This window comes from Alexandromys fortis, unplaced genomic scaffold (genome assembly GCF_014885135.2).
Source record: "Alexandromys fortis isolate MF-2015 unplaced genomic scaffold, M_Fortis_MF-2015_v1.1 scaffold_149, whole genome shotgun sequence".
NCBI lineage: Eukaryota > Metazoa > Chordata > Mammalia > Rodentia > Cricetidae > Alexandromys > Alexandromys fortis.
In genome coordinates this window covers 3,457,654-3,473,056 of record NW_026068025.1, presented here as the reverse complement: position 1 = coordinate 3,473,056, position 15,403 = coordinate 3,457,654, and the positions used below count along the sequence as shown (strand labels likewise).

At 38.1% G+C, this 15,403-nt stretch overlaps 1 protein-coding gene across 25 annotated transcripts in view; it reads left to right on the top strand.

Annotated features, from left to right (window-relative positions):
• Ncor1 (nuclear receptor corepressor 1) overlaps positions 1–15,403 on the top strand; it is a 164,671-nt gene that overhangs the window by 116,354 nt on the left and 32,914 nt on the right. For 16 of the 25 annotated variants that reach the window (XM_050163639.1, XM_050163640.1, XM_050163647.1 and 13 more), the window contains 7 exons: positions 4,700–4,873; positions 5,591–5,751; positions 9,889–10,006; positions 10,102–10,203; positions 11,491–11,591; positions 12,628–12,796; positions 14,861–15,001. In XM_050163639.1, the coding sequence (XP_050019596.1) occupies positions 4,700–4,873; positions 5,591–5,751; positions 9,889–10,006; positions 10,102–10,203; positions 11,491–11,591; positions 12,628–12,796; positions 14,861–15,001 (966 nt within the window). The remainder of the gene's footprint in view (positions 1–4,699; positions 4,874–5,590; positions 5,752–9,888; positions 10,007–10,101; positions 10,204–11,490; positions 11,592–12,627; positions 12,797–14,860; positions 15,002–15,403) is intronic. The other 9 variants (XM_050163658.1, XM_050163655.1, XM_050163654.1 and 6 more) reach the window with 3 other exon arrangements.

Here is a 15,403-nt window from a genome sequence, read left to right as displayed (position 1 = left end):
TTTTTTTAAATATTTATTTATTTATTTATTAAGCATACAATGTTCTGCTGGCAAGGAAGATACCAGGTCTCATTATAGATGGTTGTGAGCCACCATGTGGTTGCTGGGAATTGAACTCAGGACCTCTGGAAGAGCAGCCAGTGCTCTTACCCTCTGAGCCATCTCTCCAGCCCAGTGGCTGAATTTTTAATCATAATGTAGTGATCTTAAAATCAAAATTTAATGTTAAATTACTCTGACATTAAGGCCTTTGTAGTTTGATTCAGGATGGCTATACCAAGTGGGATCATTTTTTTATATTTTACATAAAGGCTTTATTTTGTTAACCCATCTAATGTATGCATTCAATATTTTATTTCTACAAGCTGTATATCTCTACTTTGGGGTTGTTTATAAATACTGTGTAGTAAGTGTCTGGGACACTCTTAGATATATTTTAAATGTTTGCATTTAAGTTACATCTGTATGGAAAAACACGACAATTTTTTAAAAGATTTATTTGTTTGTTTATTTATTTATTTATTATGCAGTGTTATGGCTGCATGTATGCCTGCACACCAGAAGATGGCACCAAATCTTATTATAGATGGGTGTGAGCCACCATGTGGGTATTGGGAATTGAACTAAGGACCTCTGGAAGATCAACCAGTGCTCTTAACCACTGAACTATATCCTTAGTCCCATAACAGATGTTTTGAATCCACCTTCACAGATGAATCTATAGATTAAAAAAGAGCTGTAGTGTCAGTTTATATGTAAGTACCTTCAGTTCCTCAGGACAGTTCTGTTCGTAATTTCTAGTACTTGAAGGGTTAAGGCAGCAGGACTTTTCACAAGGTTGAGGCCATTGTGAATTACTTAGTGAGTTCTACCCCAGCTTGATCTACAGAGCGAGACCTTGTGCCAAAATAAATAAGCAAAAACCACACCATTATCACCAGTAAAAAACAAGCAGTTAAGTACTAGGGAATTCTGCTTGGATTAGGAGTGTGTTTACTTTGGCTGCTATGCCTTCATTTGATTCTGTTAATTGTTTTTGAAGTGAGAATGGTACAAACTTATTGTAGGCATGCTCCTTTTTAAATTATGCTTTTATCATCTGCAGAAAAAGGTTTTTTTTTAAGACTTATTTATTATGTATACAGTATTCTGTCTGCATGGATGTCTGCACACCAGAAGGGGGCACCAGATCTCATTACAGATGATTGTGAGCCACCATGTGATTGCTGGGAATTGAACTCAGGACCTTTAGGAAGACCAGCCAGTGCTCACAACCTCCGAGCCATCCCTCCAGCCCCCCAGAAAAAGGTTTTAAAAGTACTTTGTAGAGTCAATTTTACCAGGCTGTGGTGGCACACACCTTTAATCCCAGCACTCAGGAGGCAGACGCAGGTGTGAATCTCTGTGAGTTTAAGGCCAGCCTGGTCTATAGAGTGCGTTCCAGGACAGCCAGGGCTACACAGAGAAAGCCTGCCTCAAAAACAAACAACAACAAAAAGAATCATTTTCCACTGATGTTTAACCAGATTTACCTCTGATTCGCTTATAATTTCTAGTAAAGAAGCTTGGGTGTGTCGAGTTAGAAATTGTAATGCAAGTTTAATAAAATCTATCCAATCAGAATAGGTTTCTGCTTCTGTGCAACTAAAATATTTTGTTTTGTGTTTATTTTGTTACTTTATTTGTTTTGGTTTTTTTTGGCTTCTGTATATATTCTGATTGAAGTTGATATGGTTAGGACCATCTAAATTATCTACCATTTTTTTTAACAGATTTTTCTATTTAGTTATAAATTATTTGAAATGTTAAACTATCCAGACTTTGAATTTTTAATATAATATTATGTTAAATCCTCTAGGAAAGAAGAAATAAATTGTTTATGTTCTTACACTGGTCAGTCCTTTTGTTTCAGCCCCAAAGTATTGGGGTTATAGGCATGTAGTACCATGATCAGTATGAGTAGCATCATTTTGATGGGTATCCCACAGGCGTCAGAAGTTCAGTAGCCTTCTAGTTCAAAGTCCCTCTTAATTTGCCTTGGTTGGGCAGTTAAGTGTGATTCTTTGGAGCCCCAATTTTCTCATTTGAAAAAATCCATTAATTTCTTTGGTTGTGAGAGTTAAGTGAGACAATTTGTTATATTGAATTTCCCAGTGAGAAATCCTGGTACTTAGAAATCATTAAACGAAAAACCGAATAATAGCGTGAGACTGATTCTGGCTAATGTACAAAAGGGAGCTGGCCCTGAACAGAAATCCCCCCAGCTTATATGGACTCATGGCCCCAACTCACACTTTGAGCAGTTATCCATTGTTCTACAGAGACAGAATTCCAAGGTTTGGTTGTTTGGTCAGATGGGGAGATTTACAGTGTAAAGTATTGTCATCGTTACCTGAGACAGATCAGCCTGCTTTTCCTAGGCAGCTGGGGTCCTCTTTCCTGCAGGCAGAATTCTGCTGGGCCTGATTAGAGGCACAGGGATGAATTAGCATTTTCTTCCCCCCCCCCCCCCCCCCAAACTGCTTGGCAGATGCAGTATTCCATTGTTAAACTTTACGTTTGTGGACTTAATGTTTTCTGAGCAAGTTTATTGATAACCCCTTTATAATTTTAATACTTCCACTTCCTCCAAATTCATAGAAACCATAGTGTTTAACAGTTGAATATTAGTTGATATATAATTATTGTTTCACATTTCTAAAAGTACCTTAATCTGTAAAAGAATTGTTTGTGCCTGTGATAAGTCTTTATTTAAACCAAGTGGTGGTGGTGCATGGCTTTAATTCCAGCGCTTGCAGACAGAGGCAGGTGAATTTTTGTGATTTTTGAGGCTGGCTTGGTCTTCAGAGTGAGTTCCAGGACAACCAGGGCTACACAGAGAAACCCTGTCTTGAAAAAACAAAAAAGAAAAAGTTTTTATTTGAAAGCAGTTATGGACTTGAGTGGGAACTGCAAAGTGACCCACTATTAACATAGTATCGTATGGACAATAGCTTAGGTATTTAAAAGAAGACAAATTGCTATTTTGAATGGTAATATTATCCTAGAAAATGTAAAAGGAGCCTGGGAGATGGTCCAAAGATAAAAGTACCTCCCTCCCAAACTGGGTGACCGATCTATGGTTTGATTCCCAGAACCTGCCCAGAATCCCGTGGGAGGTAAAGATTGGAATCATCTGGGAGCCTACAAGCCAGCTAGCCTCTAGTGTGCAGCATGGCAGAGAGAGTCCTTGCCTTGACAAGGTTGAAGGCGAGGACTTCTGGAAGATGTTCTGTGACCTCCATATGCATTCTGTAACATGTATATACCGGTACACAATATCATAAATATAAACATATGAACAATTATATTAAATAACATTTTTAAAAGTATAAAAACTAACAGAGAATTATTTGAACCAAAAGGAAAGTTTTCTTAGAAAAAGTTATTTTATAGAAAACCTATATCTTTTCTGTGTATCTCAAGTATTTAGTTGCACATATACATCTGTATATGTGACAGATGATTTTCCCGGCAAGTGAACGTATAAGACCTAGGAATAGTTTTAATAAATGTGACAAATTATTTTTAATTCAGCAATAGTTCTCCTGTCCTTTATTCTTAAGTTAAATGTAATCCAAAAGAAAATTCTAATGTCATTTTGCATACTTGCTATGCAAAATGATTTTAAATCTAAATTTGTCTTGATAAACTGAATGTGGTGGTACATATTTGTAATCCTCCCATGACTTGGGAGGCCATGTCAAGAAAATTTTGAGTTTGAGCCCATCCAGGCCTACATATTAAAAGCCTGTTTTAAAACATCAATACCAACAAAAAAGGTGAAAGGATAAATGGATAAGATTAGGAAATGAGGGCTGGGCGGTGGTGGTGCTTGCCCTTAATCCCAGCATAGTCAGGCCTGGACTACAAGAGCTAGTTCCAGGACAGGCTCCAAAGCTACAGAGAAACCCTTGTCTGGATTAAGGCCATGCACCACCACCGCCCAGCTCTATGTTCAGTTTTTTTTTAACTGGTGAAGGGTTTTAGATAAACTTTATCTGCCTTTGTTTGAAAATACTTCTTCTGTTTCTGATGTTTACTTTTTTTAAAAAAAAATTAGACAGTTAGCATCAACAAGCTTATTGAAATTCTCAGAGAACTGACCTGTAATTCAGGTCAGATTTTAATTCAGATTCCCTTGATAGTTCATTGTTTGTCTGTTGTAGTTTTTTTTTTTTTAAATATTTATTTATTTATTGTGTATACAGTGTTCAGCCTCCTTGTATGCCTACAGGCCAGAAGAGGGCACCAGACCCCATTACAGATGGTTGTGAGCCACCATGTGGTTGCTGGGAATTGAACTCAGGACCTTTGGAAGAGCAGGCAATGTTCTTAACCTCTGAGCCATCTCTCCAGCCCATGTCTGTTGTAGTTTTATTGCATGTCAAAGCACTTGATTTTCTTTAAGACTTTTTGTTCTTTAAAGGTAAAAATTGTCATTGAATTTCTGAGGGTTTAAAATCTAAGGGAAGCATAGAAAATATAGATTTAGTAGGATTCTATAACTTCTCTGTGGGTGGATTTGTCCACAGCAATTTTAGACCCTGTTATTAGCATATAGATGGATCTGCCCTTGGATGGTGTGGGCTTGGCCCTTTCACACTTACTATTTTAATTTGGGGTACTTCCCTTATTGTGATAACTTTAACTTTCATAGGAAAATCAGTCGCCTATATGCCTTATGCTGAGGTCAAACGTGCTCTAGAACAGGAAGCACAGATGCACAGTACCGCAGCAAGGTCAGCCTCACCGTGTAGGCTCTCTCCAAGAGAAGTCAGTAAAGCCGCTTCACAGCCTGATATGAGTGCAGCCCGCTATAGTGTCCCTCCAGGTAAATATTACCTTTCTGCTCAGTGGCTGCTGGCCACCTACCCACAGGTGTTCTACATAGTGCTTTAATGTCATGAATGACCTGCCCTTCCAGGACATGTCTTTGCTCTCTTGGAATGACTTTTTGTTTTTCTGCATTCCATTATCCGTTTAACTCGGAGTCACTGGGCCACCGAGAAAACTGTTGACATTCTGTACTGTGAGTGGCTTTTCTCTTAACAGTACAACTACTTCGTAAAAATCCTTGAGACATCCTCCCCCTCAGAAATTCAAGTGTACTGTGAAAGTCAGAATCAGTAGATAGTTCTCCAAATTATGCAGCTACACAGAGGATGTGTATGTACTGGGTTGTCAGCCAGGTCTCCTACTGTGTGAAGCAGCAGGTATTTCTTGGAAGCTTCCTCGTTCTCATTTCCATTAAAGTTTCAGATGGCGATGAAGAAGGACAAAGTCACTCATGATGAATAGCGTAGTTGCTGAAGTCAGCGTTGAATGCTGTGTGTTTGAAAGAAATTGAATACATTTGCCTCACAAATACCATTTGAGATTTGAGTATACTCATTGACAGAATTTTAAAAAGTGAAAATACTTGTGTTTAACTTTATCTGACATTTAGAATTTAATGTGCAATCTAAAGATTCGGGAATCCTTACTGAGAACAGTAGCCTGTGCATACTAGAAATTGACCATTTTAAAATGATTTTTCCCCCTTAAAAAGTCCTCCAACCTGCTCCACATCAAGTGATAACTAATCTTCCTGAAGGGGTTCGACTTCCAACAACGCGACCAACCAGACCACCACCTCCTCTCATCCCATCTTCTAAAACTACAGCAGCATCAGAAAAACCATCCTTTATAATGGGAGGGTCCATCTCACAGGTAAACTGGTTTTTCTTTATAGCAGATTTCTGTTGAATGTTGCTTCTGCTAGCCCCTTACCTCCTTTCATTTACTTATTAGTGTACTAATAATCAGGTCCCTTCCCAGGCCATCTCTTCTCTGTCCTACCTTCTGTAGCCACGTGTTCACTTTCGCTTTTCTAGGGCTCATATAAGCAGGATCATACACTATGCACTCTTTCCTGTTTGCCTTTTATCTCTGAGTAATGCTTTTAGGGATTTGGTCAAGTTTTTGTGGGTATTCAGTAGCCTTTTGATCATTAAATACTCCATTGTATGAATGTTTCATTTGTTAATCTCTGTGGAGGGAAAACTGAGCTGTTTTGATTTAGGCTTCTTTACAAAGAAACAATTTTATGCTGGTTTCCTTGTGAATGCATGTTTGGCTTTCTCTTACATTGTTAGGAGTGAAGTTGGGTTTCAAAAGTGATCCTGTAGCTGTGTCACCACCAGCATTGTATCAGGCTGAGGTTTCTTATTTTATTCTTTGTTCCATTTATTATTGTTGTTTTTTGTTTGTTTGTTTCATTTTAGGCATCCTTAACTACTTCTAAGTAGATGTAGTCATATTTCATCTTGGTTGTCATTTGTGTTTCCCTGAAAACAAATGATGTCACACACTTTCCATGTGCTCTTTGTCCATGGTTGTATTTCTGGTTCTCTGACATGGCTACTGACTGAGTATCCATATTCTGAATGTCTGAAACCTAAAATGTTCTAAAATGTAAAACTTTTTGAACATCCCATGCCATCACAAGTGGAAAATGTCGCACCTGCTCTACTATGAAAAACATAGTATAACCACAAGTGTACTAAAAGTGTTGTTTAAAATTCCTAGTTTTTTTTTATGTGTGTGTGAGAGAGACAGACAGACCCACACAGGTTACAGTGCAACTGGAGGCTGAAAGACAACTTGTGAGAGTCAGTTTTCTTCTACCATGTTGGTTCTGGGCATCAAATTCACATTATCAGGTTTTGTAGCAAGCACTTTGACCTACAGAGTTGTCTTTCTGATGGTTTTATTTATTTTGGGGGGACAAGGCCTTTTGTATTTCAGGTTTGTAGCCAAGAATGACCTTGAACCTTCACTTTCTGAATGTTAGCATGACAGATGTGTGCCACCAGGCCTCTTTAAAACTGACTGATCTATATTCCCAGCTCTAGATGCTTTAAATTTTTTATGCTGATTAGACATGTATATACACTTACATATATGTTTTCATTGTATATGGCACTGTTGCACAGATATTTGCATATAATCATTGAACATTGAGCACATTCTTCATACTTCCTATTTACAAGCTTTATAGATTTGGCTTTTATTTTGGTGCATGTGATCGATCATTCAGAGACTGGTTTCTTCATTGTAGTGGTGTGGAAATCAGTATTCACTTCTTGTCTGGATTTCTACTTTGAGCAGCAGCGTGGTTGACAAGAGTTTCCTTTCTCTCTTTCGATTGCCCTGCTTGTCTTTTCTTGGATCTGTATCTGCACTGGAGTTGTTCTGTGGATCTATTTGTCTACTTTTCATGTTATTAGATATTAGATATAGTCTTGATGATTGTCATGTTATACTGTATAATTACTTAGTGTATCTCTTGTAGTGTTTTTATTTTTCTGGTCATTTTATATCCTTTATCATGTTCATATAAATTATATAATTTGTTTTTCAATTTTGTAAAAAGCCAACTAGAGTTTTGGGTGAGATTACATTAAACTTAGAAATCAGTTCAGTTAGGAATAGTTTAACAATCTTGAATCTTCTAATCTATAAATATATACACTTCATTTTTCTAGGTCTTTATTGCTAATTCCTGTTTAAAGTGTTTCGTTGTTTCTACTTTAGAAGTGATGTGCATATCCTGTTTATTTTGTGTTATTTCATTAATTTATTGTATTCTGTGGTTTGTTTTTCTTTCTTTCTTTCTTTCTTTTTTTTTTTTTTTGACAGTGTCTTTTACTATATATCCTTTGTTGGCCTGGGAACTGAATGTGTAGAACAGGGTGGCCTTGAACTCATAGTGAGCTGCCCATCTTTGCCTCCCAAGTGCTGAGATTAAAGATGTGCACCAACAGCCAGGCAATTTTAATGCATTCCTTGTTTTCATAAGTTCTTGTCTATTATAGGCATGAGTGAGGATATTATAAGCTTGGTTCCAGACCATCCCAGAAAGCAAATGTTTCAGTGAACAAGGTCATAAGAAGTTTTTAATTTTTCAGTATATATAAAACATATTTATACTCTATGTACTGTAGTCAGTTAAGTATGCAACAATATTATATCTAATAAGAGAATATATGTACCTTGCTGGGCAGTGGTGGCACACACCTATAATCCCAGCAGTTGAGAGGCAGAGGTAGGTGGATCTCTGAGTTCAGGTCAGCTTGGCTACGTAGAGAAACCCTGTTTTTCAAAACAAAACAAAACAAAACAAATTTAAAACTAGACATAGTTACATATACCTTTAATCCCCAGCATGCTGGAGGCTATGGCAATAGAATCACAGGTTTGAGGCCAGCCTGAATTAATAGGGATACTGTATTTAAATAAGTCAAAATAAGGTAGATACTTCATTACTTAAGAAAATGCCAGCAGTTTTGTAGTGTTGCAGTAATGGTACTGTCAGACTCACATACCTTAAACAAAACTTCAGCTTCACAAAATCGCAGCACAGTGTCAAGGAAGCACAAAGTGGAGCAGCAGAGCAGTATTGGTGTATAGAAATAGTATCCCTGTCCTTTTGTTTCATTATACTCTCTAAAGTGTGCATGAAAGTCTGTTGTTGATCTAAGAAGTAAAGCATTCAGCGTTTTACTGTGTCTCCTGGGTCCTTTTCTGGGGAGTGAATATGTTTATTTCCATTCTTAGCATTATTTTGTTTGTTTCATTTTGTTTCTCTTTGTTTTTACACAGAGTTTCATTTCTGGCTTAGGCAAGCATGAAACTCTATAGTCTAAGCTGCTCTCAGATCTCCTTGCTTCAGTCTCCCAAGTGCCGGGTTATAGGTGTACATCACCATACTTGACCTGCAGTTATACCTGCCAATTCTAGAATTTCTGGGTTTTTTTTTTTCATGCTTTCTTCCTCTGTGTTGTATTTTATAGTTTGTTAGACATTGTTCTTGATCTTCCCTTTAGTTCTCTTGTCTAATCGTTGTCTAATAAATTTAAAGCTTGCTGTTTTATTTCAGCTGTATGGCTCACTTTTTTGCATATCTTCTAACTTTTTGTCAAATATACATTTAATTTTTCTTACATTTATTTATTTCCCATGTGGAGATTGGGGACAATGTGTGGGAGTAGATTTCTTGCCTGTTAGCTTGTGGCCCTCGGGGATTTCAGTTGAGTCCCCAGCTTGTAGAAAGCGTCTTTGCTCACTGAGTCATCTTGCCAGCCACCAGGACTGCATGCTTTCAGTTAGATATAGCTAACTCCCAGGGTTGTTGGAGCTTCTTTTTTGTTTTTTATTTGATTTTTTTTTATTTGCTTTGTGGCTTTCAATAACTAATTTGTAAAGTCTATGTTATTTATGTATGTCCACTAAAGTATCTGCTTGGCAAACTAATGATTGTACAGAAATTTCCTTAAATGACCCAGAATCAGTCTTTCCTTGCTGTGGAACTCTTTGTGGTATTGGATCATGCCTTGAGACTACCCTCAGCCCGTTGACAGCATGTCAGTCATAGATGAGAGCTCCTTAGTGCTTTGTTTAGGGTATGCAAGCCTTGTGTGCACACAGAACTTTAGGTTCCTGGGGGCTGTTGACGCTTCTGAATTCTTGCCATTTTCATTGATGTTTTCTTTGCATTTGTAAGAGGTATAAAATATTGTTAGTAACCTGCATTTTGAGTACCTTGTAGTAAATACTTTATCTAGTTTGTTAATAGTAAATATCTGTATGTTTATATGAGATTGTCAGAAGATATAGCTTATTCCCTTAGTTTTTCTAACTTAATAACCTATGCTGAAAATTTTCTTTTTTTTCACAGTTACTTTGTAAAACTTTGAGTAGCAAAGATACAGCTTATTATAGATAAAAATGTGAAGATTGACTTTACTTTTAGTAAAGATAGGGTTTTGTGTAGTTTCTTGACTATTTTATTTACTTATTTTTTAGGGAACTCCTGGCACTTACTTGACTTCTCATAATCAGGCTTATACTCCAGAAGCAGCTAAGCCTTCAGTGGGATCTATCTCTCTTGGATTGCCACGGCAGCAAGAATCCACCAAGTCAGGTCAGTGAGAGGCCACAGTCCTGTCACATGTATTGTGATCATATTCAGCCATTCACTGGTCGGCGTCTTCATGTCTCTTTTGCTTTTGCCCTCAGCTCCTTTGACCTACATCAAGCAGGAAGAATTTTCTCCACGAAGCCAAAACTCACAACCTGAGGGCTTGTTGGTCAGGGCACAGCATGAAGGTGTGGTCAGAGGTAATGCTGTGTGCAGCATGAAGGTTGTGTTAAATCTTGCCTCTAGTAAACTTACTAAGTCAGTCATTAAAAAATTATTTTTTTGTAGGGATGTCCTAAGTTGTAGCAACAATGATACTGGCCTTGGAATTGCTGTGTAGCCAAGTCTGGACTTTGATTCTCAATTCTCCTACCTCAGCCAAAGTGGATGATAGATGAATACAACCAGCTTAGTCATTAATATATTTTAATGATAAGATTCTTTTAAGTTACTGATTTTCACATTAACTTTTTTGCTTTCATGTAAAATTAATTGTAAAAGTTTGAAATTTGATGGGCGTATAGCACCACTAAAACAAAAACAAAGCTAAATCCAGAAAACCCCACCAAACTCAGAAGCTATTTATGCCAGCAGTCATGTTTTAATAATATATTTATTCTGTTATTTCATATATGCATATAATTTTTTTAAATCATATGCCCACCAACAACTTTTCTCAGTGTGCCCCTCTAAATTTCCGGTCCTCTGCTGCTGCGCCCCCCCCTTTTTTATATAATCCAAAATACATTGCTGCCTATATATGAATGTGTGTGGTTCCATCCACTGGAGGAACATGGGCAACCTACACATGGCCCCAGTCCCCTAAAGAAAAATGGCAGTCCTTCCCCTAGCAGCCATCAACTGCCAGTAGCTGCTCAGTTAGGGATAGGCCCTCAGGAGCACATCCTCCTAATGTGCTAGAGTTCTGACTGGCTTCATCTTTTCAGGTCATGTGCTGGTAGCCATCACTGTTGTGAGTCCATGTGTGTAGTAACTCTTCACAGCACTGCTCCCTGGATGCTGGCTCTCATATGCTTTCCATCCCTTCTTCCAGCATGTGCCCTGAGCCTGTAGGGGGAGAAGGATGATATAGACATTCCATTTAGGACTTGGCCCTCATGGTCAATCATTCTCACACTTTGACCAAAGCACTCACACTCTTGTAGACCAGGCTGGCCTCGAACTCACAGAGATCCGCCAGCCTCTGCCTCCCGAGGGCTGGGATTAAAGGCGTGCGCCACCACCGCCCAGCATAAGGAAAGCTTTTCTGATTACGGTTATGAGCAGCCCAAGTCTGTGGATGTGATAATTTTATCATGCAGTTTGAACAGTCCTTTTTAAATCATTATGATATTATTTGACCCATACATGTCATTAAAACAATTTTTGTTATCCTCTCCTACATTCTGCTGTGTGAGAACTGGTGTTGGGGAGTGTGGCTGTCTGGAAGAAGCCAATTAGTTACTGATGGTTTTGTTTTTATTCAGGCACTGGAGGTGCTGTCCAAGAAGGAAGCATAACTCGGGGAACTCCAGCCAGCAAAATCTCAGTGGAGAGCATTTCATCGTTGCGGGGCTCTATTACCCAGGTCAGTGTGATCACTGCAATTTCCAGCATTCAGAACAGTACTAGGAAAAAGCTAGACATCCCAAGAGTTTTAGTTGTTATTGCAGTGCTGTTCTGTAATTTGTTGTTCATTATTCTTTGGTTATGAATTCAGCTCTCAATATAATAAACCTCAGGTCTGCAGACCATTTTCAGAAAGACATTCCTGCTGCATTTTAACCATAAGCCATATTATCTATAATTTACTTCTCAAAACATCACTCATTTGCAAACGGGCAAAAGAAACTTTGAAGTTGTTATATTCTTTAATGTCTTCCTGGCAAAATTTTTTACCATGTGCTCAGATTAAATAGATATCTAGAAGAAAACAATTAAATGCTTGTTTTTGATCTTTGTGAAAAAGCATGTTTATGATCTCAGTATGTAAACTGCCATCCTCAAATTCAGTGTGGAACAAAGGATGCACCAGAAATAAAATATATTCTGTCTTGAAGCTAAACAGAATCCCAATTTTGATTAATGGAAGGTGTTTCTTTTCTTAGATATATATTAATATTCTGCCTGGATGATGATTGCAGACTAAAACTTCCCTCTTCCCAGAATTCTTGTTTCCTTGCTTCTACTTCCTTCATGGCTACTGGCCAATCAGTGTTTTATTTAAAATATAAGTGACAGGGTACAGACAGACCATTGTCCCACAGCACCTCTGCTTGCTTCTAGCAAACAGAGCAAGAAGCTGCGTTAAACTCTGTTTTTGTGTGTGTGTGTGTGTCTAGAATTGCTTTTCAAGCTCTCTAAGTTATTATGGATATAGTCGACCACGTTGGCATGACAATCTGTAGTAGGAGGCTGCTTGTTTTGTTCCCAGCTGCTATGCCCTGAAATAACCACACAGAAACTGTATTAATTAAATCACTGCTTGGCCTATTAGCACTAGCTTTTTATTGGCTTTGCTTTCTTTGAAAAGGTACTGGACTCTCAGGTTATACTTTTCCAAGTATTTTGTTGTTCTTTTGAGCATAAATGACTTTGGGTGCTTGTGTGTGCTTTGATGGCAGGGTACCCCAGCTCTGCCCCAGGCTGGTATACCAACAGAGACTTTGGTGAAGGGGCCTGTTTCCAGGATGCCTATTGAAGAAAGCAGTCCTGAGAAGGTCAGAGAGGAAGCTGCATCCAAAGGCCATGTTATTTATGAAGGCAAAAGTGGACACATCTTATCATATGATAGTAAGTACTGTTTATTCACCGATGCCAGTCTTATAATGTAGGATTGAAAACAGGGTCTGATTTTCTTACTTGCTTGCTATGGGTAAGTTAGTTTACCTTTGCAGACCTATGTTTTCTCCCTCTGAAAGGAGCTATTTTGTGAAGAATCAATTTAGACAGTTAAGAGTCCTAACAGTGCAGTGCACAGACAAAGTGTCTCATATGTGACAGCTGATGTCAGTGACTGCTCATTCTTTAACCTGGGGAAAGAATCTTCATTTAACTTAAATGGAATAGCTTCTATTTTAATAAGGGGTCATACTTTTTTTAAGGTTAAGAATTGCCAGGCACTTTTGGCACACACCTTTAATCCCCAAACTCAAGAAAAGCAGAGGCAGGTAGATCTCTGTGACTTCAAGGCTAGCCTGGTCTACAGAGTGAGAGCCAGGGCTATACAGTAAAACTCTCTCAAAAAAAAGAAAAGTAATTATTAAAAAAGAAAAAAGAACTAAGTAATAGGTATCTGATAATCATGAAAAGAATGTTGGGTTAAACTCTACTTAACAAAACTGCATTATGTGTCTGTTCATCCATCTGTTCCCTAACCATCTGTCTTTTCTTTAGATCTTTGAGTGTGCTTTCAAAGAATGGCTCTAATGTCTGCTGTATACACCAACTGTAGGGCTAAGTTTTGAGAATTCTTACTCTGTAACCTTGAAATAGTGATTAACCATGTTTTACGTTTGTCTCAGATATAAAGAAATGAGCACAATGCCTGTTGTTTCATAATCCACAATAGCCTCATATCTTATTTTAACAGATTTAGCATATTTTGATGAACATTTTACTTTGGGAAGAGGGAATGAAATTAATGTACATTGCTTAAGCTAGAAATCTGGATATCTTTCTTTTCCCTTTCCTTTCCATGTCCAACAAATCACAAAATCGTTTATATTGTTTCCTAAGGCGCTGGAATCAATCCCTTACTGTTCCTCCCTGCATCCATTGCCTTTTGTCTGTACTGCTTAGGATATACTAACTTACCTGGAGTAACCGTCATGCTTCCTGCTTTACTTTCTGTGACCTTACGGGCAACTACAAGTTCCATCCCATGGTTTCATCTCTCTCAACAATCTGTTTTCGCTTATTTCTTCAGATTTTTTGATTGCCGGTTTCCCTTAGCTGTCTAAAGTTTTCTGCCTAACTCCATTCTCCACACTGGCTTTGTACCAAGCTGACGGATGTTCCTTTAAGATAGCGTGCTCTCTGCATTCTTGAGATCTGAGCCTATTCCTGCTGCCTGTGCCCTTGTTTCTTCCTTTTATATTTGAAATTAGCATTTCTTACTTGTCCTTCGTTTTCAGCTGATGCATTGCTTTTTCTAGGCAGCCATTGCTAGACAGTCAAATTTCTGTACCACCATTCTCGCAGCATACTGTAATTTTCCTTTCATAATATGTATTACATTGGACAGTAAGGACTTATTATTAATTTTGTTAGGACTTTTTATTTATGTGCCTGTATTTGCACAATTCATGTGGGTTCCTGCAGAAGCCAGAACAGGGTGTCAGACGCCTGTAGCTGGAGTAGTTGTGAGCCTCATGATATAGGTGCTGGGACCAAACTCAGCTCCTGTAGGAGAATAGTAAGCACTCTTACTTGCGGACCCACATTTCCAACCAGGGCATATTTTTGTACTCACTACGTTGAAAGTTTCATGAGAAAAGGGACTTAATTTGTTAACTGTATCTGGATACCTAGCCTTTGTCTGGCACACAGGAACCATTCAATTGACTTAACTGCAGTGAATAAAAGGTTTTCATGGATATTTTCTATAGAAATATATGTTAGAAGAAGTTTTTGTTTTGTTTTGTTTGGAGTTGAGTATCACTGTGCAGCCCTGGCTGACCTGGAGTTCACTATGTAGATCAGTCTAATCTCAAATTCATAATGATCCATCTGCCTTTGCCTTAAGAGTGCTGGGATCATGTTGTTTTTATGAGACTAATATTAAGCTGACCTAATTTACTGTGCATTATAGATAGGTTTAGGTCCCTGAATAATTCTTGTTTCTGTATTGTGCAGATATTAAGAATGCCCGAGAAGGTACTCGGAGTCCAAGAACAGCTCATGAAATCAGTTTAAAAAGAAGCTATGAGTCAGTGGAAGGAAATATAAAGCAAGGGATGTCAATGAGGGAGTCTCCTGTATCAGCACCATTAGAGGGTAAAGTGTTATCCAGATGCATTTAATTTTGTGTAATAGTTTTGTGTGCTACATTGAATTTAATCTCTAGCATTTCTACCTGAAATTCATTAATATAATTTTAAATCTATACATTGTATGAATCACGCAGCACTTCCAAATAGAAGTAATGTAATGACCACTGAATATAATGACCACAGCAGAGGTCACTATTGTAGAATTATCTCCTGATTCAGTGAATTTAAGAATATAAAACCAAGCCGGGCGGTGATGGCACACGCCTTTAATCCCAGCACTTGGGAGGCAGAGACAGGCAGATCTCTGTGAGTTCGAGACCAGCCTAGTCTACAAAAGCTAGTTCCAGGACAGGCTCCAAAACCACAGAGAAACCCTGTCTCGAAAAAACCAAAACCAAAAAAAAAA